The sequence below is a fragment of the Neophocaena asiaeorientalis genome, unplaced genomic scaffold (assembly GCF_003031525.2).
Source record: "Neophocaena asiaeorientalis asiaeorientalis breed wild unplaced genomic scaffold, Neophocaena_asiaeorientalis_V1.1 scaffold124, whole genome shotgun sequence".
In the NCBI taxonomy this organism is placed as follows: domain Eukaryota; kingdom Metazoa; phylum Chordata; class Mammalia; order Artiodactyla; family Phocoenidae; genus Neophocaena; species Neophocaena asiaeorientalis.
This window is the reverse complement of record NW_020174135.1, coordinates 15,165,970-15,192,834: the sequence shown is the minus strand read 5'-3', so window position 1 is coordinate 15,192,834 and position 26,865 is coordinate 15,165,970. Positions and strand designations below refer to the sequence as shown.

Sequence of the window (26,865 nt, the reverse complement as noted above, 5' to 3'; positions counted from 1 at the left end):
TTGAATACTACCAGGAAGTAGCTCGGGGAGCAATTCAAAATGATTGGAATTGGATAAAGGAATTCTGCTGCTGTGTCCCCTGTAGGGATCCCCTGATGGAGCCCCCTTACTCTTGGCCAGCGCTGAGGACCCACCAACATCTCCTGCTTCTTGTCTCCACCCTTAACAGGTGACAATAAGACTCACAAGGTATCACACATTTTTAACCTTTTAGTGCCCTATTTGGACATTTCAGAAACCCTCTGGTCACACTCATGGGAACAGTGCGTGCTGGAGGTGGAAGGGACATGAGAATATATTGTGTCCAACCCACCCTTCCTCATTACATACATGAGAAAATGAGACCCAGAGGGCTGAAGTGACTTGCCCAGAGTCACACAGCAAGGTGGCTTGGACCCAAAACTCCTGAATGCGAATCTAGTGGTGTGGTGAGATGAGGTAGCTTGAGGGGATAAAAAGACCACATCCTTCAAGTTCATACAGACCTGGGGTGAGCTCTGACCCTGCAACTCAGCAGCAATCATAATAAAGACAACCAACATTTACTGAGCTCTTACTCAAGGCCAGGTACTTTCTAAGTGCTTTAGAGTTCTCGCCACATTTCATTTTTATAACAACCCTGTGAAGTAGGTATCTCCATTTTACCAAGGGGGAAACTGAGGCACAGGGCAATTAAACTAACTTACCCATGGTCAGATTGTCAAAGGTGGATGCAGGCTCCCAAACTGCAGATCCTGTATTCTTTTTTTTTTTTTTTTTGCGGTACGCGGGCCTCTCACTGTTGTGGCCTCTCCCGTTGCGGAGCACAGGCTCCGGACGCGCAGGCTCAGTGGCCATGGCTCACGGGCCCAGCCGCTCCGCGGCATGTGGGATCTTCCTGGACCGGGACACGAACCCGCGTCCCCTGCATCGGCAGGCGGACTCTCAGCCACTGCGCCACCAGGGAAGTCCCAATCCTGTATTCTTAACCACTATGTTCAAATTCATAAACTTATCTGAGGAGAATTTTCCTTGTCTGTAAAATAAGGTAAATAATAGCTCCTCATAGGGATGTTGACAAAGTAGAAATAATGAACAAGACCTGCCTCATAGCAAGTGGGCATTTAATAAACAGCAGTGTTTTTTGTTATTTATAACCAGTGTTGCTATTTTATGAGACCACGCTGTGCCCCCCATCCTTTGCTGAGATTTTGGAAGTCCCCTGGTCTGGTAGAGTGCGCACCCCAATTAGCAGCAGGAACACCCGGAAACTTGTTAGAAAAGCAAATTCTCTGGCCCCACCCCAGACCTACTGGCTCAGAGCTTGCAGGGAGGGGAGGCGGGAAGCGGTCTATTTACCAGGCCCTTCAGGTAATTCTGAGGCACGCTAAAGCTTGAGACCTCTGCTGCCTAGTCTTCCCACTTGTATCTTTACGAACTATTTCTCGTGGTGACTAATTAACTGTGTCCTAAGTTGGTGCATCTTATCTTCAATATCTGGCGGCACCTTTCCCCAGCTTGTGCCTTCCACTCTATTTTTCCATCTCATGTCGCATATATCTCTCTTGTGGAGACCTGCTCACAGAAAGATTTGAGCCAGCAATGAGGCTTTTGTGGATTGCCATTCCCAGTTCTGAGTGCTGGGAAAAGATGCAGAGCCCGGGCAGGCTGAGGATTCAGGAGACCCGTGGTCCACCTCCAGCTGGGCTAAGAGTTCCTAATTCTGTGAGTTTCTGCACCTTTGAGCTCTAATTTCCCCATGTGTAAATCAGATATATTAAAAGCTAGCTGCCCTTTTTAATGTCAAAGTTTGATTTTGAAATAATAAATATGAAAGCTCTTGGAAAAGCATTAAGTATTTATTGCCAAGTAAAGTGTTACTAATGCAATCTTTTTTTTTTCTTCTTGGTAGATATTTTAAGATTCAGAAATGCTTCATTTCTGGCTCCTTCTCTCCCTGTCTTTACAATAAATTCTTTCTCCTCATCTGGTGGGGGTGTGGCCAGATGTGCTACTGGATCACTCCCCCTGGACATGTCTGTTGCCATGTGTCTGTGAGTATAGGCATCTCAGGTGCCGGGCTGGGATGTGCACGTTGGACTGTTTTATCAACTTTTGCTCACTAGCTACACTTGGCCATTTCATTTGCATTCATTGAATGACGTCTGATCACCATTTACTTTATTTATTTATTTATTTTAAAGGTGAATTTTAATTTAATTAATTAATTTATTTATTTTGGTTGAGTCGGGTCTTCATTGCTGCACATGGGCTTTCTCTAGTTGCGGCCAGCGGGGGCTACTCTTCGTTGCGGTGTGCGGGCTTCTCATTGCGGTGGCTTCTCTTGTTGCAGATCATGGACTCTAGGCGCACGGGCTTCAGTAGTTGTGGCTCACGGGCTTAGTTCCTCTGCGGCATGTGGGATCATCCCTGAGCAGGGTTCGAACCCGTGTCCCCTGCATTGACAGACAGATGGCGCCACCAGGGAAGTCCACCATTTACTTTAAACAAGAAAATTCAAACGTATTCCAGAGGGAGCCAGCCACACCCAAATGTGATGGGCTTTTGGGATTACTGAGAAATGTATTCCATCCCCAGATATTCCTGTTCCTATCATGTGACACTGAAGATGAATTTCTTTTATTTGAGGCATCGCTTCTTCCCCAAACACCTCGGCAAACTTGCCTGTTAAGTCTTAGTTTCATCTGACATTGTTTCTTAGGACAAACTAATGGCAGTAGGCTTGCTGGCCCAAAAGTCGGATCTTTTATAAGGTGCTTTCCTGAAAACCTCATTATTCTGCCCCCAGTAGGAGATGCCCATGTCTGTTTCATTACCCTGCCACCAGCATCAGAAGCTCCCTTTATGAAAACTGGTGCCAATTTGATAGATTCATAAATTGGTTTACTTTACGTTAAAAAAAATTGGTAATAAGGGTTTTTCTTTCTAAGTTTACCTGCTATTCATACTCTTCACTCCCTTTTCTATGTCTGTGTTAGTTGGGTTCTTACTGATTTTTTAAAGTTCATTCTACAGATGAAGGATATGACACAGTCATATCAGCTGCAAATCTCTTCCTCGATGTGTTGGTTGTTTTTTGTTTGTTATGATTTTTTTTTTTACAATTATAATAAGGACTTTAGTGAAATCCATTCATCTTTGACTTTGTAATTTCTTTCATTATCTTTTCTTAGAAAGCCACTCCTAACCCTTAAGCCTCTTAACGTTTGCCTACATTTCAGTAGGGGGCTGGAGAGGGTTTTTTTGCCCTGGGCTGTTTTCTCTGCATCTTACTGTGGTACTGTGGTGCTGGGGTGAGGTCAGGCTTGGTCACATGTGTGTCATCTCCCTGCAGGTTCCTCACCTTGCTGGGCCTCACCCTTCCTCTGGCTGGAACTGTCTATGTGGCAGCCACCGGGTGGAGGTCAGACCGCAAGGCATCACCCACACACGGAGCGCATTCGGCCACTTACGGGAGCCTGCCTTTGAGAGAGCAGGTGAGGAGTGAGCAAAGAAACACAATCCGACGGACTGATTGCCTTGCCCATCCCTCACTGTCAGAAACCCCGAGCAGAGGGAAAAGTAGGTATTTATTTTTTCAAGACCGCTCATGAGAGGTGACTTAGATGACGACACTATTAGAAAATAATCCCTGCAGAGCTGGGGTCTAGTGATGCCCGAGAGCTTCTAAAAGCTGGAGTGAATGTTGGGTCTCTATTCTTCACAGTTCAGTCTTTGTTTGCCATGAGTGTGTTCAGGCGAGGTCGCTGAAAATGCTGCTTTCTTTCTTAGGTACAATTATCCAGTGTGTTTTTGTACAACTCAGAGTCTAGGTCAGAACAGAGATTGGATTGCACTATGGTAATCCTCTAAGGGACCATCCCACGAGCACGATGTCTATTTTCAGTGTCACAGCTACACAGATGACTCACAGAACCTTCCTGGCATTCCTGAGGTAAATGATTTACATATAAGCTGAAGCCAGGGGAGTGATTGTGCAAAAAACAGGAAGGGATTACAATGGAAATAGACAACCTGGTACAGCGTAGTGACAGGCTGGGTAGGGATAAGTCACAGCGGGTTGTGATTTAGTTAAAAATCAAGAGCGTTACCTTTATTTCCACCTGCGCATATGGCAAGGCAAATACACACACACATTCTGAAACAACAATAGCCTCACATGCAAGTAATTTTAGAAGATGTGGAATAATTTTTGTCAGAGCCTCTGAGGTCCACGCGATTGTCTTTCCTTTACTCCAACGAGAGGGAAAAAAACAAAACAAAATTTCAGTGACCGGACCAGAAGAATAGGAATATGTGCTCCAGTAGCTGCAGGGAACACATCCAGTGTGGAAGGCACAGTGATGACTTTATCAGATCCTATTTGGATCTTCAGGCAAAAACAAAGACAGCAGCAACATCAACAAAAAACCCCAACAATGAGAAAAACAGCAAAAGCATGTTTGTATAAAGATGATATAATATAAGCACGGAGAAGGCTTAGAGGTCCCTGTGCAACCTCCTTCCCAAATCAGAAGCCCTCGGAACCCATCGTGATGGGAAGTTTCATTGTCAGGCTTCTGCACGGCTGCAATCCCTGCTGCCCTATAATTTCTACTCTTGGGCCCTGGTTTTTGCCCTCTGGGGTCTCAGGAAATAAATCTACTTACTCTCTTGTTTCTATTACGACCCTGTCAGATGTTGAGGACAGTTTTGATGGGCTCCCCCAAGCCTCAGACCTCTCCATTATTTCTCACCTCACGTGGTTCAAGAACTCTCTATGCTCCCTGGCAGCCATCTAGAAGGTTCCAGGGTGGGCTTGGCAGAAAGAGCATATGCTTAGCAAACCCCAGGCAAACCTGCCTTGGTTTCTAACTCTGCCCTTGGTCAGGTTGTTTGACCTCTAGGAACCTCAGTTTCCACATGTGTAAAATGGGGACATTTCATGGGATTTGTTGAAGGAATTCAATGAGATAATGTGTCCTCACCTCCTCCTAATTCATTCCTCTTTTCCTTGTTCTTCCAGTTAAACCAGGAGAGGGAGGAATGGATAGGGGCTTTAACTGGTCAAGACCTCTTTCTAGACTGACCTTGCTGAGGTCAACTGGGTTCTGGGGTCCTGCCACATGCTTCTAATTGTCAGCTTGAGGGTGAGCCTACAGTCACCAAAATTCACCATTGCTTATCATCGGGTGAAAGGCTAACCCACAGAGCCTGCATTTTAAGACAAGATCACAGGCAGACACCTGCTATGGTTCTAGGAATCAGCCCCTGAAACTTTAGGTTCTTCACCCAAAATAAGGCTCTCCCTGATAGGGACACTAAGGTTGTGTTAACTTTTTCAGCAGCTACATTTAACTGTGGTCTCAAAATGGGGGGTTTCTGTGTTCCATTGCTATAACAATTTTTTGTGTGTGTGTTTAATACCATCAGAGTAAAATATCACATTCCTGAATGTTTGGAAATAATCAAGATGGAGAGACCCTTAGGTTCAGCATTTTTTTCTCTCTACTTTTACACTCACCAGGAAGTCAAATCAACATAAGACCACTGTGTCTTCTAGATGTTTAGAGCCAAATAGGGTATTTCGGACTCCTAGTTCTTTATACTCCAAATAATCATTGCATTTGCTTAGAATGGTTTCCTGTTACGTGAGCCTGCTGTTTACTATTTAGATGAGAAAAATACCAGTGGACTTTGAGGACGTCTTCATGAAGTAAATAGCTATGGATTTCGGCTCCAGGGCTCTTACTCTGTGGTCTGCTGCTTAAAGTGGGCTCACAGTAGTAATCACTGAGAAAATCCAGAAATTCGAAGCACTGTCACACCCATGTTTCTCAAACTTGGGTGAGCACTGAAATCACCCGGAGGGCTTGTCACCACACAGATTCCCAGGCCCTGTCCCCTAAGACTCTGATTCTGTAGGTCTGGGGTGGAGCCTGGGACTGTGCATATCCAACAAGTTCCCAGGTGATGCTGAAGCTTCTGGTCCAGGGACCCCCACGTAGGTAACCACATGCACTGTTTCACCTGACCCTCCCTGTGCCCCTGTGGTTTGTGATACTTTCCATTTACAAATGAGCGAAATGGGACTCAGAGAGGCTGTCTTCTCTATAGGTCAGTTATTTTCAGACCATCTGATAGCTACTGCTAGTTAAGTTTACCCGCAAGTAGAATTTAGATGAAGGAAAATAATAATGACAGCAAAATGTATTCAGTTCTTGCTTGCCAAGTTAGGCATCGGGCCAGATATTGGACAAATATTTTTCTTGAATCCTCACGACAGCCCTGCCTAAAATGTGCTCGGTTTAAAAGTGAGGGAAGAGGTTCAGAGAGGTAAAGGAATGGGCAGAATTGGGCAAAGCCAGGCCCCGTGACTCTGCTTTGCAGTTTGTGGCTTCTCGGGGAACCGAGGGGAGCCAAGATACGAGGTGTAGGACACCGCCGGTTGTGCTGTGACAGTGCCAATTCCTGGGGAGAGAAAATTCTTCTAAATGGAAGGGTGCGCTTCATGCCTTCAGGCAGGCACATCTGAGAGCGACGCCAATGGAAAAACTCATCTTTACAGCTGGAACCTCAAAATGCTAGTTAATTACACTCTTCCATTTAAGAAATTGATTTAGATTTCCAGAGCTTGGTTATAAGCCAGATCTCGATTGTGAATAAGTTTCAATTCTGCAAGGACTTCTTCTGCCCACAATGTTTAAGGCACCCGGCTAAGTCCTGGAGAAGAAATGAGTCTCTTGGAGCTGGCTTGAGTTTTGGAGGGTCCCGTTGCACAATTCCAGATACTTAATTGGCTCTCAGGACGAGCCAAGTCAAATTCGTTTTAGATTAAAGGGAATAAATTAAGTAGAAGGGATTCACCCTTTTTTTTTTTAAAAGGGCATCCCCCCTTTTTTTTTTTTTTTTTTTTTTGGGATTCACCCTTCTTAAAGCAATAGGGCTTAAAAGAGTGAGTGGTAGTAGCTGTGACACTATCTTATTTGTTTTTCACAATAATCCCATGATTATAAGATCTACTTTGATTCCCATTTTGCAGATGTGGAAATTTAGGCCGGAGAAGTTAATTCGCTTGCCAGAGGTCACAGAGCTAATACGTGACAGCTAGATTCAGAGCCAGGCGTGTCCAACTAACTATAAGGTCTGCACCCTTACCTTCCACTCCACCTGCCGCTCTGTTTTCATACCGTGACAGGTAGAGATGTTGTTGGCAAGTGATTCATTCTTGGGAAAGCACTAGGGATGCCATTTCAAGTGACACGCTGGCCTTATGGAGCATGTGATTTCTTAATGATGTCTAAATCTCGCTTGCCTCAACCCTTTGTAAACCAGGACTGGGTCGGGGGGTGGCAGGCGCTGGCATTTTGGGGACTGAGCTCGGGGAGCGTATTCTGTACGGGAGAGTGGGGTCACCAACCTCAGGTCAAGACTGTTAGGGAAAGTCAAGGTTCATAGGGGAGGGAGACGAAGTCCAAAGGTCCACAGATAGATCAAGAGGGGACCACGGAGAACTGAGTTGAGCTTTCCAGGGTTGCAGGGAGGGAGCGTCCGTGTGGCGGCCAGGATCACTCGTTTGTGTCTTTTGCCTCTTGTCTGTGGGGCAGCGTGTGGACTGGTCTGGCTTTCAGGGTGGACAGTGACACCTTTGCTCCCGCCCAGGATTTCTAGGAGCCATGGACCGTGCTCTGAAATGCTTTTCTTGGCAGAAGAATGTGCCGGCCCTCTGGATCACAAAGATGCCAGGAAGCACGTGCTCTGCCCTGACTGGCCTCTGATAATTGAGCTTCCTCTGGATCGTGTTGGGCACGCCGGTCAGATGACCGCATGGCTGTCTTTGGGTGTGGAATGCTGAGGAATCTTTACGAGCCGTCGAGGAAGAGAGGAGCTTTTGTGTAGGGGGATCACGTTGGGCCCTAGGGCGGGAGGCCGCAGCCTTCCACTCGAGCAGCCTTCCTTCTGTTTTAGAGACAGAGCCACGACTTCCCATAAGTGAGTTTCCCAGGCCAGTGTCCAGTGGTTGCTTTACCTCCTCTTGGGTGTAAATCAGGCACCTGATTGCCAGGTGAATAGTGATCGCTGAGTATTGTATTTTCATCGTCCAAAGAGCTGGGTTCCCTCTCGTCATGATGAATAAATCCAGAAACTTTTTTCTTCTCTCCTGGAAAAATTGGCAAATATAAATAAATATTGCGCACTAGTGTGAAATCAGTGTTTCTCGACCTTCTTTCTGCTGCTACACTCCAGACGTACTCCCATCAACAGAGCGGAACTCTCGAAGTGGGGACCAAACACACATATCAGAATTGAGGGGAGGGGCCTGCCCGGTGTGGTTTGAAGATCCTCCCACGAGATCTGAACCATGAGAAACAGGTGATGCTGCTATAGCCCCAAGGGCGCTGCTGGCCCTGTAGAGGCACAAAGGAGCACAAAGCCCCGGTTACGATGAGCTACCTCAGACAGCATCTCTCTCTCTTTTCTTTTTAACTTTTTATTTTATATTGGAGCGTAGTTGATCGAAGTATTTGTTGTTGTTGTTTGTTTGTTTGTTTTTCACCATCTCTTATTCCCAATCCAAGTTGTCCTCTTAAGTGAATTACGGGGATGCATAAAACCCTCTCAATATAACTGAAAGCTAAAGGTGTTCTTCTTGCTTCTTCTGAAAAGATAAATCACATGATTTTCTTCTGTTAGATAAAAAGATATTGCTTTTTATGTCTGTTACAGGTAATGTGCTTGAATGGAAAGCCAGAGTCCTTAAAACTTGATTCTCGGAGTGGCCCGTTCTGTCTCGGCGTCGACACATTTTTCCTGATCAGGTAAAATGGTGTTTTCTCTGCTGTAGTGCTTGTGGCCGCTTGTTTGGGGATGTGTGGATGTGGATGTGTGGCTGTCCTCACTTTAGTGAGAAAAATTGAATGGCTCACGTTGACTCACCTTGGCCTTTGCTTCCGTGCGTCTCTGGACAGCACTGTTGTCACCGGTTCCTCTCTTTCATATCTTCAGTTTATTAAATGATTTAGGATGGCTCTCTAAAATGGGCCTTTTACGAAAGGTGATTTTATTTATCAAAATTGTTTATTTCAGTGGTTCTCAAATTCTGGCTCGTGGTATGATGCAAATTCATGATCAAGTTGTCAGTTCTCACTATGGTGAAATGTGAAGAAATAAGAAAATGATGTGATATTACATAAAGCTATATTTATTTAAATTAACTACTAAGAGGTAGATTTTCTTAAATGTTTGATAAATGTAAGGCACTGTGTTAAGTCCTCTGCAACATTACCTCATTCAATCCTCATAATGTTCCTATACAGTAGGGACAACTGTTATAATAAAATCCCCAGTTTGTTCGTTCTTTTTCTGGTTGAAGTGAAATTCACATCACATAAAATTAACCACTTAAAAGTGAATGATTCAGTGGCAATTAGTACGTTTACAATGTTGTACAACCACCACTTCTGTCTCTTTTCATCATCCCCAAAGGAAACCTCATACCCATTAAGCAGTTTCTCCCCAGTGTCTCCTACCTCCAGTTTTTAGAAATCTGCTGCCTGTGTCTGAGGATTTACCTGTTCTAGATATTTCATATCAATGGATCACACGATATGTAGCCTTTTGTGCCTGGCTTCTTTCACTTAGCATGATGTTTTTGAAGTTCACCTATGTTGTGGTACTTCACTGCTTTTTAATGGGTGAGTCATATTCCTTGTATGGCTAGGCCACAAAATCTCCATTTTTTTTGTTTTTTTGCGGTACGCGGGCCTCTCACTGTTGTGGCCTCTCCCGTTGCGGAGCACAGGCTCCGGACGCGCAGGACCAGCGGCCATGGCCCACGGGCCCAGCCGCTCCGCGGCACGTGGGATCTTCCCGGACCGGGGCTCGAACCCGCGTCCCCTGCATCGGCAGGCGGACTCTCAGCCACTGCGCCACCAGGGAAGCCCAAAATCTCCATTTTAAAGATAAGAAAATTGAGACTAAAGAGGATAGTCCTGGTGGACCCATCGTCTAAACCCAGGCAATCCGACTCCAGAGTCTGTGTTCTAGCCACTGTGCTGGCCTGCCTCTACCTCTTTTGGGTTAAATATCCCTTCCTTCGTAGGGAGATGGTGCTGGTAGATGGAAGCTATTTTTATTAAATGCTAGGCATTCATCCATCCAACCATGCTCTATTGAATGCCTATTTGCCAGGCATTGTTCTAGGTCCTGAGGATACATCAATGGGTAAAACAAACAAGGGCTTCTCATGGGGCCTCCGTTTATATGTGTGTGTGTGTGTGTGTGTGTGTGTGTGTGTGTGTGTGTGCGCGCGCGTGATTGGCAATAAACAAATAACTAAACAAGAAACAATCTATAGTAATAAACATTAGGAAAGAAATAGAACAGGGGGTTGTAGCTGTTTAGACTAGGTCAGAGAAGGCTTGTCTGATGAGAGGCTATTTGATCTGAGACCCAAATGGCAAGAAAGAGCCAGCCATGGGGAAATCAGGATGAGACAGTTTCAGGCAGAGGGAGCAACTAGTACCAAAGTCTACGGCAAGAGAGGAAGAGCCTTGTTAAAGGAGCAGAAGGAAGGCTGAAGCATGGTGAAGGTGGAAGAGATGAAGACAGGAGAGACAGGCAGGGCTGGACCATGTAGGACCTTGCAGCAACGCTAAGGAGCTTGAACATGGGTCCTGGCAGACTGGGGAGTTGCTGGATTGCTTTAATTTGGAAAGTGATATGATCTGGCATTTTAAGAACAATCACGCTGGCTCCTGTGTTAATAATAGACCTAAGAAGGTCAAGAACAGAAGCAGGGAGGTTGATCAGGTGACTTTTGCCGTATTTCAGATGAAAAATGATAAGGCTTGGACTGCAGTAGTGGTGGTTAGAATAGAGAGACAAGGTCATGTTCAAGATATGTCTTAGAGGTGGAAATGTTAGGACCTGTTGATGGATTGGATGTGAAGTGTGAGAAAAAGAGAAGTGTTGAGGACGATTTCTGCTTTTTGCTTTGGTAACTGAGTAGGTGGTGATGGTATTCATTGAGACAGAGAACACTGGAGAAGCAGGGTTTGGAGAGGAAAATCAAGCTTTCTTTTTTGGACAAGTTAAGATAAAGGGACCTTTTAGACATCCATGTAGAGATGGTAAGTAAGCAGTTGGCTGTGTAAGTCTGGAGATCAGTGGAAATGTCAAAGTTGGAGATGGAAATCTTGGAGTCTTTGGGATCCATGCAGAATTTAAAGCCTTGTTACTGAATCCTAGGACCTCTGGTGTCCCAATCTGTAGAAGCTGGGAAAAAAGGGAGGAACCCCAGAGGACTCTGAGAATGAGGGACCTGTGAAATGGGAGGACAAGTAAGACACCTCAGGGACCAGGAAACCAAGAGAAGAGAGCAGTTCAAGAAGGAAGGGTGTGGTCTACGGGGCTCACGCTGGGGGAGTTGAATATGCCAAGAAGTGATCTTTGCTTTTGGCAACATGAAGGTCTCCTGGTGACCTTGTCCACAGTGCCTCCGTGGAACGATGGAAGAGGAAGCCTGGCTGGATCGGGTCAAGGATGGAAGGACGTGGAGTCGCTGACTGGGGAGTGGAGCCAGATGGTTAGTGGGGATCAGAGAGGTCATTAAAGAGAGGCGATTCAAGGACATGTCTATGTAGGATGCTGGGAATGGCCAAAAAGGAAGGCACATACTGATGGATGCTGGAGAGCTTGGTGTTGGCCAAACAACAGAGCCATCTTCTGATCGTGCCTCATTAAAAAAATTTTTTTACAAGTCCATGACATTAGAAAGTGTATGAGCAGGGCTTCCCTGGTGGCGCAGTGGTTGGGAGTCTGCCTGCCGATGCAGGGGACACGGGTTCGTGCCCCAGTCCTGGAAGATCCCACATGCCGCGGAGCGGCTGGGCCCGTGAGCCATGGCTGCTGAGCCTGCGCGTCCGGAGCCTGTGCTCCGCAATGGGAGAGGCCACAGCAGGGAGAGGCCCGTGTACCTAAGGCCTCTCAAAAAAAAAAAAAATGTGTATGAGCCACTGGCTTAGGTAAGAAGTAGCTCCCAAACAGGAATTACAAATAACGGTCCATTTTCTGCAGCACTTACTTTTCTGCTCTCCTGGTGGCTTGCTCCCTTTCCTTCTTCAGGTTTTTACTCAGATGTCACCTTCACAGCAGGCCTCCCTTGTCCTCTCTATTTATTTTATATATATTTTTAATTTTTAAAAATGTTTATACAATTTTTTAAATAAATTTATTCCTTTATTTAATTTATTTTTGGCTGCGTTGGGTCTTCATTGTGGTGCGTGGGCTTCTCATAGTGGTGGTTTCTCTTGTTGCAGAGCATGGGCTCTAGGGGCGCAGGTTTCAGTCGTTGTGGCGTACAGGCTTAGTTGCTCCACAGCATGTGGGATCTTCCCAGACCAGGGATCGAATCTGTGTCCCCTGCATTGGCAGGCGGATTCTTAACCACTGCACCACCAGGGAAGTCCCAAAAACGTTTATACAGTTTTTAAAGGTGACTTTCCATTTGCAGTTATTACAAAATATTGGCTATATTCCTTGTGTTGTATAGTACATCCTTGAGCCTGTCTTATACCCAGTAGTTTGTACCACCCTTCCCCACCCCATTTTGCCCCTCCCCTCTCTCCCCACTGGTAACCAGTAGTTTGTTCTCTCTATCTGTGAGTCTGCTTCTTTTCTTTATATTCACCAGTTTGTTGCATTTTTTTAGATTCCACATATAAGACTTCATGTGTCCTGATTTATCGTTTTCCTTTATCTAACAGTCTATAGATGCCGCTTTATTTATATATTTATATATTTATATTCTGTCTCTCTCCACTGGAATAGAAGGCAGGATATTTCTCTGCTTTGGGTACTGCTGTTATCATCGCCTAAAGCAGTGCTAGGCTTTTAGTACTGCTCAATAAGTAGTTGTCGAAATGACTTCTTAATTGTTTTATGACTCTGGCCCGGTAGGTTCTTGGGGGTAATGCAGAGGAAGTAGGGCACAGAATGAGCTGAGACCTGACCACTAGGGCAGCAGCTCGTGGTCGGAGGTGGCCAGAATGACAACAGAGAGTAGCCCAGACGGGCAAGGGTCAGAGTCCACCGTCTGCACTGAACAAGGCCATGATATGGGAACCATTGGGCACCAGACATTCCAAGAGGGCATAGCTGGGTCTAACCAGGCAGTTGAAGTCCAAGTGCAGGGTGGGAGGCTCTGGAGAGGGTGGGGAGGTCCGCCCAGGGGACAGCAGTTCAAAGACCAGAGCTCTGTTCCCTGCAAGGAGACTAGTAAGGACAAGAAAAAGACGCCTTAGGCTGGCTAGGACTGGTTGGCAGAGCTCCAAGTCCACGGAGGGGAGCTGGCGAGGACAGATCAGGATGGCTGGAACCAAAGCAAAACTCAAGCTGGAGACTTGCCACTAGGAGGGAAGAATGAAGGGCACGAAAGGCCACTGGTCATCCCAGGGCCATCAGTGGGAATCAGAGACAACAGAGAGCCATTGGGTCAGCCCTGAGTTATCCACAACACAGGCCAAGGCCACAGAGATTTCAGATGTCCAAGAAAACTACAAAAAAGCACCCTTTTTATTATAAAGATAACCTACCTGACCCTGGGCTCAGTCTGGGGCCCAGGGAGTGCTTGCTTTTATCAGTGCTCCTCAGAATATGGTCTCTTCCAGCATCATCTGGAAGCTTGTCAGAAATGCAGATTCTCGGGCCCCCCCCCAGGTCCACTGAATCAGGCACTCTGACTGTAACAAGCCCTCCAGGTGATGATGCTGCCCGCTAACGTCTGAGAACCACCGTGCCAGCCCTGGCGTGAAAAGCTGAGAGTGGCAGAGTAGGAGCCAACAGATCCTGACACAGTGCAAAGAGACGAAGACATACGTTTCTCTCTTCTTTATTCCTATTTGCTTCTGTTTCTCATTGTCAGTCTCAGTAACTGTTTTTTCTTTTCCCCTTCCAATTTTCATTTTATTACTTTAGAAAGTGCACATCCTCTTTTAAATAAAATTTTCATTCGAACAATGGAAATGTTACTAACAGTGATACGTAGTATTGCCATTTTGCTAAGAGATTAAAGTCTTCTATCTCATACAAATCCCACAATGAACCTATAAAGTTGGAAGCAATATCGGGCCCATTTTTACAGGTAAGGAGGTTGATGTTTAGAGATGAAATAACTTGCCCAAGTCCTCCCAGCTAGGGAAGTTAGAATCAGAACTGAAACATAATGTTTTTTCATGGCAAATCTATGTCTTAATCACTGTCCCTAATATATTTACATAGTAATACTAAACACTTCTGATTATCACTGGTGATGGTTTTGGAATCCTTTTCTCTCTCTCAGGCCGACTTCATACATCTGTGTTGCAGGATTTTATTCTTTCCCAGTCTGTTTAGGTCACTGGGTCTTTTTAGCCTCCTGGAACGAGTTCTCTTGTTCAGAGTGTGTTTTCCTGCCAGGCTTTCTCTTTGTTCTGTCTTTGTGAACTTAGGATGGTGCATGCCCGCACACAGAGTGAGACCCTGATTCATTCTTCCCGGAAATTAAGAGGAGGCTGGAATCAGAATTGGCTGTGCTACTTCCTCAACTCAGCGCTCTCTTTTACATGTCTCTATAAATTTTGTTCCTATTATAGTGAATCCAATTTGCTGCATCTCTAAAGAAACTCTTGCTGGAAGAGAATAAAGGCATTCTCCAACCCTCCCTGATCCCTTCCAAATCCTGCCCAACACATACACAGCCTTATTTTGCAAGAGGAAACACATTTGTTCTTTTTTTTTTTTAATTTATTTATTTATTTTTGGCTGCACTGGGTCTTCGTTGCTGCACGCGGGCTTTCTCTAGTTGCGGTGAGCGAGGGCTACTCTTCGTCGTGCTGCACGGGCTTCTCATTGTGGTGGTTTCTCTTGTTGTGGAGCACGGGCTCTAGGCATGCGGGCTTCAGTAGTTGTGGCTCACAGGCTCAGTAGCTGTGGTGCACAGGCTTAGTTGCTCCGCGGCATGTGGGATCTTCCTGGACCAGGTCGTGAACCCGTGTCCCCTGCATTGGCAGGTGGATTCTTAACCACTGCTCCACCAGGGAAGTCCAACACGTTTGTTCTTTAGTGAAACACCCACAAGGGTCATCGGTATAAGTGTCAAAAGATTGGGAAACTCAAAAGGTACAAACTCGCAGTGATGAGACCAATAAGTACCAGGGATGTAATGTACAACATGGTAAGCGTAATGAGCACGGCTGTGTGTTTTATATGAAAGTTGTTCAGAGAGGAAATCCTAAGAGTTCTCATCGCAAGGAAAACAATTTGTTTTCTATTTCTTTAATTTTGTGTCTCTATGAGATGATGGATGTTTGCTGAACTTATTGTGATCATTGCTCCATGACGTATGTAAATCAAATCCTTATGCTGTACACCTTAAATTTATACTGTGCTGTATGTCAATAATAACTCAACAAAACTGGGGAAAAAATGGTTGGGAAGCTCACTCACATACTTGCTTACCGTCAAAGGCATCGCCTCAGTTTCTTTAGCTGAATGTTCTGGGTAATGAATTTGTCATCAGGATACGTCGGTTAAGAAGAATTCTAACTGGGATCTTGGGCAGCCCACTTAGTCTTTGAGTCTCAATTTCCTGACTAGGTAAGCAGGGATGGTAATATTTTCCCTTTTGCCTAGCAGGGCTGTTTATTCATCTATTCAGTCATTCACTCAACCAACATTTACTGCAGAGTTGTTTGGTATGGCTGGAGAAGCAAAACCAACACCATTAGTGAAAGTGCTTTGAAAATGACGTGACACTACAGAAATGGAAAGCCTTGATGTTATGACTTCAAAAGACCAATGTGGTAGTTATTAGTGTCAATCACCAAGTAGTTCTGGTTCTCCTCCCTCCAGGTACTTGGTAACATTCCACTTCCTGGCCCCATGATGGTTGGGTGGGCTCCATCACTAGGCTTGACGCATGAGTAGTACCTGGTCTTACTATTATGCTGACAACTTTAAACATGTCACGTCTGGGCTAGAACATTTACTTATTAACTTGAGGCCCTCCAGAACGCTCTTGTCCTATGTCCTCTGCCATGGTCACTGCTGAACTGTCCGTTAGTGGCCGCTCCATCAGCCCGCCTCCCATAGTGAGGAAGTTGCTGAGCCCAAGGTGACTGGCCACGGACGTGTACCATGAACAAGGAAAAAAACATTATGGTTTTAAGACTTGAAGATGTTTTATTACTGCAGCGTAACTTACTGTGTCCTGAGAGAGACAACCAAATTAACCCATGAACTGTATCACTGATAAATCATTCCTGTGATCTATTCTTCTCTTTCTTTCAGTGGCTGGTTAAGTGCAAGGTCCTTTTTAAAGATGCGTTGGAATTCAGACAAAGGAATGACCCCTAAAGTCATACTCAGATACTTTCTCAGTTGCCTTACAAAGTAGGTTATTTATATAAATTCTTAATTCATTATTGCTGTGTAATCATTTATTAATTTTTAGTCTTTAACCCTCTTTTGAAAGAATTTTCCAAGAAAAATAAACTGAGAAAAATAATTTTTTTCCTTAAATACGGTTGCTCTTGCTGGTATAATGGCTTTTGTCAGTGGAAGATACCAGTATTCATGGTACTTTTTTTTTTTTAGATTTTATTTTAGTTTATTTTAAATTTATTTATTTTTGACTGCATTGGGTCTTCATTGCTGCACGTGGGCTTTTCTCCATTTGTGGCGAGTGGGGACTACTCTTCGTTGCGGTGCGCGGGCTTCTCATTGTGGTGGATTCTCTTGCTGCGGAGCACAGGCTCTAGGCACGCAGGCTTCAGTAGTTGTGGCTCGCGGACTCAGTAGTTGTGGCCCGTGGGCTCTAGAGCGCAGGCTCAGTAGTTGTGGCGCACGGGCTTAGTTGCTCCGTGGCATGTGGGATCTTCTCAGACCAGGGCTCTGGTGTTCCCTGCATTGGCAGGCAGGTTCTTAACCACTGTGCCACCAGGGAAGCCTTATTCATGGTATTTGTCCTAATAGAACTTGAACTATATTAAACCAGCAAAAACACCCTTATTCCTCAGCTGATGGACAGCAGGTTTCACTAAACATACATTCAGATTCTCACGGAATCTATGTTCGACAGAATTTGTATGGCTCATATAAATTAATAGCAATTGGATCCTGTAAATAAGAGACTAATGGTAATGATAAAAATAGAATAAGATACAACTGGGAGAGGGGCTGTTTGAAGCTTGGGACGATGGTCATTCCACTGTCGAGCAGGACTAACGTGTGGTTGGTCGGAGCAGGAAGGAATACAATATTGGGACAGAATATGGAACCAATGGGATAGCAGAGCGGCAGTGATGTAATGAGACAGCAGAAGTTTGAGGAGAAAAGGGAACTTCAACTCATGTAACCCAAACCCTTCATTTATACACTTTCTAAATCATGGTTTGTTGCTGAGCCCAGATCTCATTACTTAGGGTCTATGGCTCTCTTGTTACACCACACTGTCACAAAACAGGAAGGGAAGCTTTGAAACAATCTTCTGGGTTCGTCAAATGGACTAGGTAGGGTCTGACTCTGGTCTGCCTGGGCTTGCATTCTGGCTCAGTCATTTACCAGCTGTGTGACCTTGAGTAAGTGTCTCAACCTTTCTGTGCTTGAGTTTTCTCATCTCAAAAATGAAAATAGGGACTTCCCTGGTGGTCTGGTGGTAAAGAATCTGACTTCCAATGCAGCGGACACGGGTTCGATCCCTGGTCGGGGAACTAAGATCCCACATGCTGAGGGGCAACTAAGCCTGCACGCCACAACTACTGAGCCCGCACGGCTCAATGAGAGAGCTGAGTGCCACAAACTACAGAGCCCACGCGCTCTGGAGCCCGCACGCCACAACTATAGAGAGAAAAAAATTTAAAAACCTGCACGCCACTACTTGAGAGAACCCGTGCGCCACAACAAAGAGCCCGCGTGCCGCGGCAGAAGATCCCACGTGCCCCAAGCTCTATTAAATCTAGTCCTCGTTCTGAATGCTTGACGGAATGCTTACTCTTTCAATATCTTTTGGGCACGTGGCACTGGGTTGAGTAGCCTGTCCTGCCCTGTGATCTTCTGGAGGAGAGGGACTGGCATGCAGGCCAAGGGTTCTTAGTGATAAATGCCAAGATGGGTTGTTAGGGGTTGGGATGTGGGATCCAATGGCCTGGTGGGTTCTGCCTGGGACTCTTGCTTCAGAAGAAAACTCCTGGAGCTACGGATTGAAGAGCAAGACGTGTTTTACTAGGCAGATAAAGCATGGGGGGGGGGGGGAGGTGGTGAGGCCTCATGGAGCAAAGATGGCGGCGAGGATCCCAGTGAGTAACTTGTTGCAGGACGTGCACTGGCGATGGGCAGTGGGAATGGAGAGGGGGCCGATCAAGGACACTCAGATTTTCCAGCTCAAGCGACATGGAGGATGGTAATGAATTCTTGAGATGGAGAGCGCTGGAAGAGTGCCAGATGGGAGCCAAGTGCCAGATGGGAGCCAGGAAGAGAGTGAGTCCAACCCGGGACAAAACTTTGTCACTGACGAGGGCCCGGGTTCAATCCCTGGTTGGAAAGCTAAGATCCCACGAGCCGAGTGGTGTGGCTAAAAAAACAAACACACCAAAAACAAAACAAAATGAACACACACACAAAAGAAAAATAAGGGAAGCATCACCAACCTTAAAACATCCTCTTTAAGGTAAACCCAGTGAACAAGCAGCCATGCTCCTAGCTATTCTGATGTTCTCATTCATGATGGCAAGACTCACTGTTCTTACTCAATTATGATTTATTACTTGCCTTTTTAACTCCAAGAAGAGTGGAAGTAAGATCATTTGCTCACTTGCTCTTTCTATATTTATTGAGGGTCCACTATGTACCAGGCACCGTTCTAGGCTCTAAGGATTCAGCAGTTGAGAAGCCATGCAAGTGCCTCTGGCATGGGGGTTACAGACTAGTGACTAGAGATAGACAAAAGATAAATAAACAAATATGCAACACTAAGCTGCAATATGCAAATCCATTTATAATAGGTCGGTGATGATAAGAGCCACAAAGTGATAATTTGGAGAAGGAAGAAAGACAGAGGGTCTTCCACCGGAAAGGTAGTCAGGGAAGGTGACATTTATCCAGGACCCTGAAGGAATTAAAGGAATGTTCTAAGCAAAAAAAATTCCGTGAGCAAAGAAGGATCCATGGAAGGGAACCAAGAGCAAATGTCCTGAGGAGGGAGCCGTGGTTGATGTGTTTGCAGAACCTCAAAGAGCCCAGAGGTGCCAGAGTGGAACAAGTGTCTTGGAGAACAGAAGGAATGAGGGCAGAGAGGTGGAGGGGAGGGGAGGGGAGGGGAGCAGATGGCCCAGGTCTGTAGGGCCAGTGGGTTGTCTTTAGGACTTTCCATTTATTCTGAGAGCAGAAGCCTTCGGAGGACTCCTGTAGGGGAGTGGCATGGTCAGATTTACATTTTGCAAGCATCACTCTGGCTGCAGGGCAGAGAATAGACTGGGGAGAGGGCAGAAGAGGGGGGCCCAAGTGCGGGCTACTGCAAGTTATAGAAAAGGCAAAAACCCAGTTTCTAGGCGTAAGCCCTTACAGATGTTATCTCACGGGAACGAGGAGAGTAGAGGCTCCAGACCCTTACAGCTGTGTGATTATTCCAACTAGGAGCCACATGTTAAAAATTAGTTTAGTAGATTAAAAAAATTGTTGATAATAATGTCTAACTAAAACAGAGGTCATGTACTAAAAATAAAGGCACCCCTTCCAGTCTTACCTCCCACAGGACACCTGTGTTAACAGTTTCTTATGAATTCATACTTGCAGGGATTTTCCGCATATTGTTTACCTGTACTTTCCCCACCCCGTACCCTGTCCCCATGAATAGGAGTATGCTTAATGCAGCATTATTTTACACATAGCTTTTTTTATTTAATGATTTAGTGCTGGCATATTTCTCTATTTGCATGAAAGGGCTCACCTCACTGATTTTAATGTTGCCTGGGATGGCGCCATGTGGGTGGCCCATGCATCACATATTTAACCGGTCCCCATGAATGGGCATGAAGGTAATTTCCAAGTTTTTTGCAATCTTAGACGATGATGCAAAGTCTATACATTTTTGTGCAGTTGTCTGGGCACGTCTGCAGGGTAAATTCCTACAAGTGGAATCCATGATTTGGTGCATCTAACGTTCTGATGGATATCTTCCAATGGACTTTCCCACCCGCCAGGTACGAGAAGGCCTGCTTCTCACACCCCCATGACACAGGCTGGTGTCACACTTTAAAATCTTTGAAAACCCACTTTGACTTTAAAACTTCAAGGTTGGACAAAAATGAAGCGCATGTACATTTATATGATGCTTCCCACGTTTCAGTTTTCTTATTGATCTCCTTTGATTCTCAGAAAATCTTAGGAGGCAGGAACCATGCTCCTTCTTAGAAGAATTTAAGGAACCATCGGCCCCCTTTTCCACAGAAGAGCAAAGGGAGAAATTATATGATTTTCTCAGTGTGAAAAATTTAGACAAAACTAGAAATCATGTTTCACGTTCCTTCCCCTGTACCTCCCCAGGCACGGTCCACCCAGCAGCCTCCACCCACCCCCACTGGCCCCAGCTCGGAGGCTGCCTGGGGCTGGACACTGGCCTCTACCCTGCCCTCTCCTGAGGACATCTGACCTGAACTCTGGTTCAGAGGGGAGCAGGGGGCTGACTTCCTCTCCCCGGGGAGACGGAGGGGACAGATGGTGGGAAGGGAGGCCGGGAGGTGAGAGCCCGAGGCCTGTGGGAGCAGCTGCGAAGCAGCGTGGTCAGATGCCTCATCTGGCAGGACCCAGGACCCAGTGAGGACTCTGAGGCTGTCGCCTGAGCTGATCTGGGGAGTCGCATCTTGGCATAACTGGCGTCCGTTCTCTCTGAATCGGATCAGCAATTTCAGCTCTGTTCCCCAATACCCACCACTCCCCCGCCCACCTGGCGCTCTCTGTGAAGGATGTCATCACTGTGGGGAGGAGAAGAGTCCCACAGGTCCGGGCCTGGGTGCAGACCAGAGGCAGGGTGCTGACCCCTATCTTGGGGGGGGGGGGGGGGGTTGCTCCTCCAGCAGCCCTGCCCTCCCTGTCTGTCATACCCCACCCCAGGCCCTGATGCCCCTTCCGAGATGTTCAGAGGTGCTGCTGGGTCACGTGCTCTATCCTTGTTGCACAGACCTGCAGTCTTACATATGTTCTTTAAAAAAAGAGGGCTCTGATGGAGGCCCACCCAGAATCCACACCAGAATTGCACGTGTCTCCCACGGTGTCCAATAGGGGCCACCAGACACGGGTGGACCAGTGAGATGTACTACAAATGTATAATACACACCGGCTTTTAAAGACTTGGTAAGGGAGTTCCCTGGTGGTCTAGTGGTTAGGACTCTGCACTCTCACTGCCGTGGTCTGGGTTCAATCCCTGGCCCGGGAACTGAGATCCCGCAAGCCGCGTGGTGCGGCTAAACAAAGGCTCAGTAAAAGAAAAATAATGTAAAATAGCTCAATATTTTTTTATATCGGTTATCTGTTGAAATGATAATATTTTGAATATATTGGCTAAAAAAGTATGTTATTAAAATGAATTGTACTTTTGACTTTAAAATGTGGCCACTGTAAGATGTTAACCAAGTGGCCGACTTGTCTCCAATTACATTCTATTGAACAGCTCCGGTCTAGACATCTAGTGCCTTATTCATCATCATTGTAGCTGCTGCAAATCCCGCTTGGAAGCAGGTAGTGTATGAGGGAAGGAAGGAAGAAATAAAGTGAGGAAGGGAGGGAGGAGAAGAGGGAGACTGGAAAGTGATTTTCATCTAGGGAGGCCTCCTGGAAGGAGCACGCAATAATGTCAGATCTCAGTACTGCTATGTGGTTGGACCATCTGGGGCAAGTGACTCAAACTTCTCTGAGCTATAATTTCCTCATTAGTAGAATCGAGGTCATAGTTACCTGACAGGAGTATTTTGAGGTTTAGGAAGCTCCTAGCACAGTGGCTGACACGTCCGACTTGCTCCGTGAATAACAGTAGTTTTGCATAAGTAGCACCTGCGCCAGCACACGACAGGTGCTCAAGAAAAGCTTTTGAACCCACAAATGTATGCAGGTTTGGGGGGTGTGTGGGGAGGTGGTCGCCCACGCAGTACAACCTGTTTTCGAACATCTTATCTGTCATCGCTATGTGCCCACCCGGGGGACCGAATGGAATCTCTGTGGAGAGTCACCCTCTCGCCCAGCTTTTTCCTGCCAGGTTGCAGCCTCTTCACCTGTATTCAGCATGCTTTTCGGTTAGATTGTTCTCCCTTGTGCCCTGGAGACCCGTCTGGGAAGTGCCCGAGTTCCACCTGGAGAACGGCCAGCAAGCGTGTTGGCCGAATTTGCTGTTGCTAGATAACTTCCTCTCGGTCCAGGATGCCGTGAGTTTTAAGTCATTGGCCGTGAAAGGGCAGAGAGGTGCAATACGGTGTCTCCCTTCACATGGTTTGGTGAACTTTCCCAGAGCCAACCTGAGTCTGATCCGCTTTCTTCTGGCATCTTCTCTGGAGTAATAGTGATGCTGTGGGTGGGAAGACTAGCCTCTGGTGATGGGGTGGGAGTTACGGCACCATCCCTGACGGGGCACTTGCTGTGAAAGCGGAGCGGGGGCAGGGGAGTGGGTCTGGGGGGACAGCCATCTCGATGCCTGCCCCGGATGCAGACGCCCACTGCTCCGTCACGGTCCGTGTCGCCCCAGGGGGAAGGACACTTTCTTCACCTCCGCCCAGAGAACCAGTAATGAGACGGAACGTGGCACCACCCCCTCCCCAGAATGAATTCTATCCCATGCCTAGCAGGATCTGACAGAGCAACAACGTCTGTATATGTTGGTCATGGCTTCCTTAAAGCCCTAGTTGCCTCCTAATGAGCCTGGAGCAACTGGAAGTGAAATAGCTGTAATTAAACCATGTCACTGCTTTCGCCTTGAAAGCACAGCTGAAAGGAGCATCACTACAGCGCGGCTGCATAACCGCTGGCCAACCAGACGGCTGCCTCTAGTTCACAAGTGCCCAGCAGATTCGACGGGGTGTACATCACTGTCTAACTGCCTTCTTGTGGACCCACGTCTGTGATGGGGTCCAGGAGGAGAGGATGGGCTGTTTTCCCAGAGTCAGACTGGCTTGGGCCATACGTGGGACAAGGAAAGCTGTTACTTCTCTTGGATAAGTCTGGTCTCCCTGGGGCCGAGGGCGTGGGAGGGGAGGCCAAGGCGCCTTTTATCTCTGAAGCCCTGGAGAGAACTGCCCGCAGGAATTGCCTCACATTGAGTTAGAAATACAGGTAACCGCCTGGTGGCTTTGGCCGCCGATCTCCTGTCAATCATGCGTGGGACCTCTGGGGTTTCCCACAAAAGCTCGCCTGCAGCCAGGCCTCCGTTCTAAATGAACACATTCTCTCCACCTGGAGTTGCGGGAGGGCAGGAAGGCAAGGAAGAGAGAACAACATCGACCCTCTGACTCCAGCGCACCGTAAGGATAAATAATCCTTACATCCGTGAAACGTGATGGAATTTAGTTCCCACCACTGTCCTGGGAGATTAGCTATTATTGTTGTTTTCAACAAGAGAGAAAAGTTGTCTGAATTTCCAGTTTGTAAAATGGTAATAATATCTACTCCCCCGGGACTGTTATAACGATTCGCTGAGATGAGGTATGTGAAATGTCTGTAAATCAAAGTCCTTTCTATTCCCGTGGAAATTTCGCCCACCCGCCTGCTGAGTTCCTCCTCCTGGTCCAGGAAGGTGAACCGATGCGGAGCAGAGCTGGTACATGAAGGAGAGAAGTGACCTTTGCTGGTTTCTTTCCAGTGCAACGGCTGGACGTGGTATCTTGCCAATGACTTTCAGTTCCATCTCATGACCCCGGTGATCCTCTTCATCCACGGAAAGTGAGTCTAATTGGAGCAAGTGTTTCTCCCCGTGTGGCCTCTTTCATAAAACTGTTAAGAGAGTCTCCATTTCTGGGCAAAGCAGCTTTTACGATTTAGGAAACGAACTTTCCAGAAGAGCGAGGACACCAAACCCGCCACTGTTTACTTCTTCCAAGTTCTCCTCTAATCTTTGTCCTACACAATCAGTCTGTATTTTTGCAGAGTTATAATCAGTGTGTCTGTCATATCCAGTCTCAGTTTTTTCCATTTCACTGTTCTTAGAAACATTTCCGCATCTGGACATGACCTGCTTACTTGTCAGTTTCAGGATTTATATACCATTTTTTATGGTGGGCACCTAGATTGTTTCCAATTTTTTAAAAATTATTTTATTTATTTATGGCTGCATTGGGTGTCTTCGTTGCTGCACGCGGGCTTTGTCTAGTTGTGGTGAGCAGGGGCTACTCTTCGTTGTGGTGTGCGGGCTTCTCATTGCGGTGGCTTCTCTTGTTGTGGAGCATGGGCTCTAGGTGCACGGGCTTCAGTAGTTGTGGCACGTGGGCTTCAGTAGTTGTGGCTTGCGGGCTCTAGAGCGCAGGCTCAGTAGTTGTGGCGCATGGGCTTCGTTGCTCCGTGGCATGTGGGATCTTTCTGGACCAGGGCTCGAACCTGCGTCCCCTGCATTGGCAGGTGGATTCTTAACCACTGCGCCACCAGGAAAGTCCCTGTTTCCAATTTTTTATGATTATAGATGGCACCTCAACGAATGTCTTTGAACATGCTACTTTTTCCTCTTCTGTACTTATTTCCTTGGGAGGTTATTTCCAGGTGGAATTACTAGGTCAAAGGGTAGGAACAATTTTGCGGTGCTTGTTACTATTCTGAGATTACTCTTCAGAAAGGTGTAGTAATTTATAGTGTCCCAAGCAATGCATCAGTGTTCCTGCTTCCCCACGTTGGATGTTTATCACCTTAATTTTTGTTAGTTTTAGAAAAACTCTTAAGGCCTCAGTAATTCATGGGAGAATTATAGTTTGTGGATTGTGCATGCCATATTTTAAAAGATTTATTATTCTTTTTGTTAAAATACATGTTCAGTTTAAGAAACACTGGAAAATATTAGGATAAAAAAGGGAAAAAACAATCACCTTAGACCTGTTTCCTCACTTAAGGAGGGGTGATTTTGCTATCCATATTTTTATGTTTATTCTTCTGATCTTTTATTTTGCACAGTTTTTTATACATGAAAGGATTCTGCATATATACTTCAGATCTTTCTTCTAATAGTTTTATGATATAAGCATTTTTCCCATATTATTTTATTTTTTAAGTTAACATACTTTTAATGGCTGTATAACATTCCATTTCATGAACGAACTATAGTTTACCTATATCTTCCCCTAGTGTTAAATACCTAGATTATTTCCAATTTTATAAATAACAGTCTCATAAACATTTTTGTGGTCACCATTTGTCTCCAACTCTGATATTTCTAGAATGCATATCCTTAAGAAGAATTACTGGGTCAAAGGGCATGAGTCTTTTGGGCTTTTGACGTATGATGACAAATTGCTTTCCTTAAAGGCTGTATCAATATTCAGTCCTCTGGCCATCTAATTACACCATTGCCAATATGGACTATTAATAATTTAAAAAACCCCAAAATGCAAACCTTGTTATTTTAAGATAGGTAAGAAAAATTCATTTTTCACATCTAATTTGTAAGTCTTTGATTACTAGCAGTGGAGCTGAATTCCAAATATGTGTTGACCAGCTCTGTTTCACGATTACCTGTTAATGCCCTTTGCAAGGAGACATTTACATCACAGCTGACCCATGATGTTGCCCACTCCAGCCACATGCAAAGACTCAAGTATCCTGGGCAAGGAAAATGCATCCAGTTTTTTTTTGTTGTTTTTTTGGGTTTTTTTTGGTGGCGCTGCACGGCATGCGGGATCTTAGTTCCCCAACCAGGGATCAAACCCATGCCCCCTGCACTGGGAGTGTGGAGTCTTAACCACTGGGCTGCCAGGGAAGTCCTTCCGAATTTTAATGTATCCTAAGAATTGAATAATTTTTAAAAAGGCAGATCTGTCTATTTACATGCATATCTGAAGCACGTGAAGCTTCCTAACTTCAAATGTAGAAGAGTTTTTGGCTGACCACTTAAAAAACACTGTTCCATGCTTCCACTAGGTACAGAGGTAGTTTGCTGGTATAGTGAGCTTGAGTCAGAAGATGTGGTTCAAATCATGACTGATAAATTACCAGCTGGGGGACCCAGTGTAAGTCGCTGGACTCTCATCTTCATTGTTCATGTCTATGAGATGGAGACGATACACTTCACATCAGGGCCAGAGAACAAAGTGAGATCATACATATGGGAGCTAGCACAGTACCCTCTGTGATGGGCTATGGCTGCTGGAAGGGCTCTGGAGACATGGCGGGTGCCTGCAGGTACAGGTGGGCAGGTGCGTGGCTCAGCCAGCCCTGAAGCCCCAGCCAAGGAGAAAGGGCAAGCCTCTACTGGCTTCCTTCGAGGTGCACTGGCAGCAGGATGCCCTGACTGCTGGTCAGGTGTTTAGTGGAGAAAGGGTTGGTTTCTTCTGAGGCCTCTCTCCTTGGCTTGTAGATGGCTGTCTTCTCCCTGGGTCTACTCCTCTGGGGTATCTGTGTCCAAATCTCCTCTTCTTATAAGGACACCAGTCATATTGGATTAGGGTCCACCCCAATGACCTCATTTCACCTTAATTATCTCTTAAAGACCCCATCTCCAAATAGAGTCACACTCTGAGGTCCCGGGGTTTAGAATGTGGTTGGGTGGGTACAGCGGGGGGGAGGGGGGGGGACACAATCCAGTCCATAATAGTCTGTATTAGGAATCTTTTATTAGAGTCTTTGTAGCGGTGGTAGCTAGTGGAGACTTGTCTGACTCCTGAGAAGAGG

General features: G+C 46.0%; 1 protein-coding gene across 1 annotated transcript in view; it reads left to right on the top strand.

Moving 5' to 3' along the window:
* Positions 1–26,865, top strand: part of LOC112406155 (O-acyltransferase like protein) — a 65,650-nt gene that overhangs the window by 27,639 nt on the left and 11,146 nt on the right. The window contains 9 exon segments of the mRNA XM_024754866.1: positions 1,892–2,033; positions 3,335–3,561; positions 7,642–7,779; positions 7,782–7,820; positions 8,707–8,734; positions 8,736–8,798; positions 16,309–16,410; positions 22,265–22,430; positions 23,858–23,937. Of these exon segments, the coding sequence (XP_024610634.1) occupies positions 1,892–2,033; positions 3,335–3,561; positions 7,642–7,779; positions 7,782–7,820; positions 8,707–8,734; positions 8,736–8,798; positions 16,309–16,410; positions 22,265–22,430; positions 23,858–23,937 (985 nt within the window).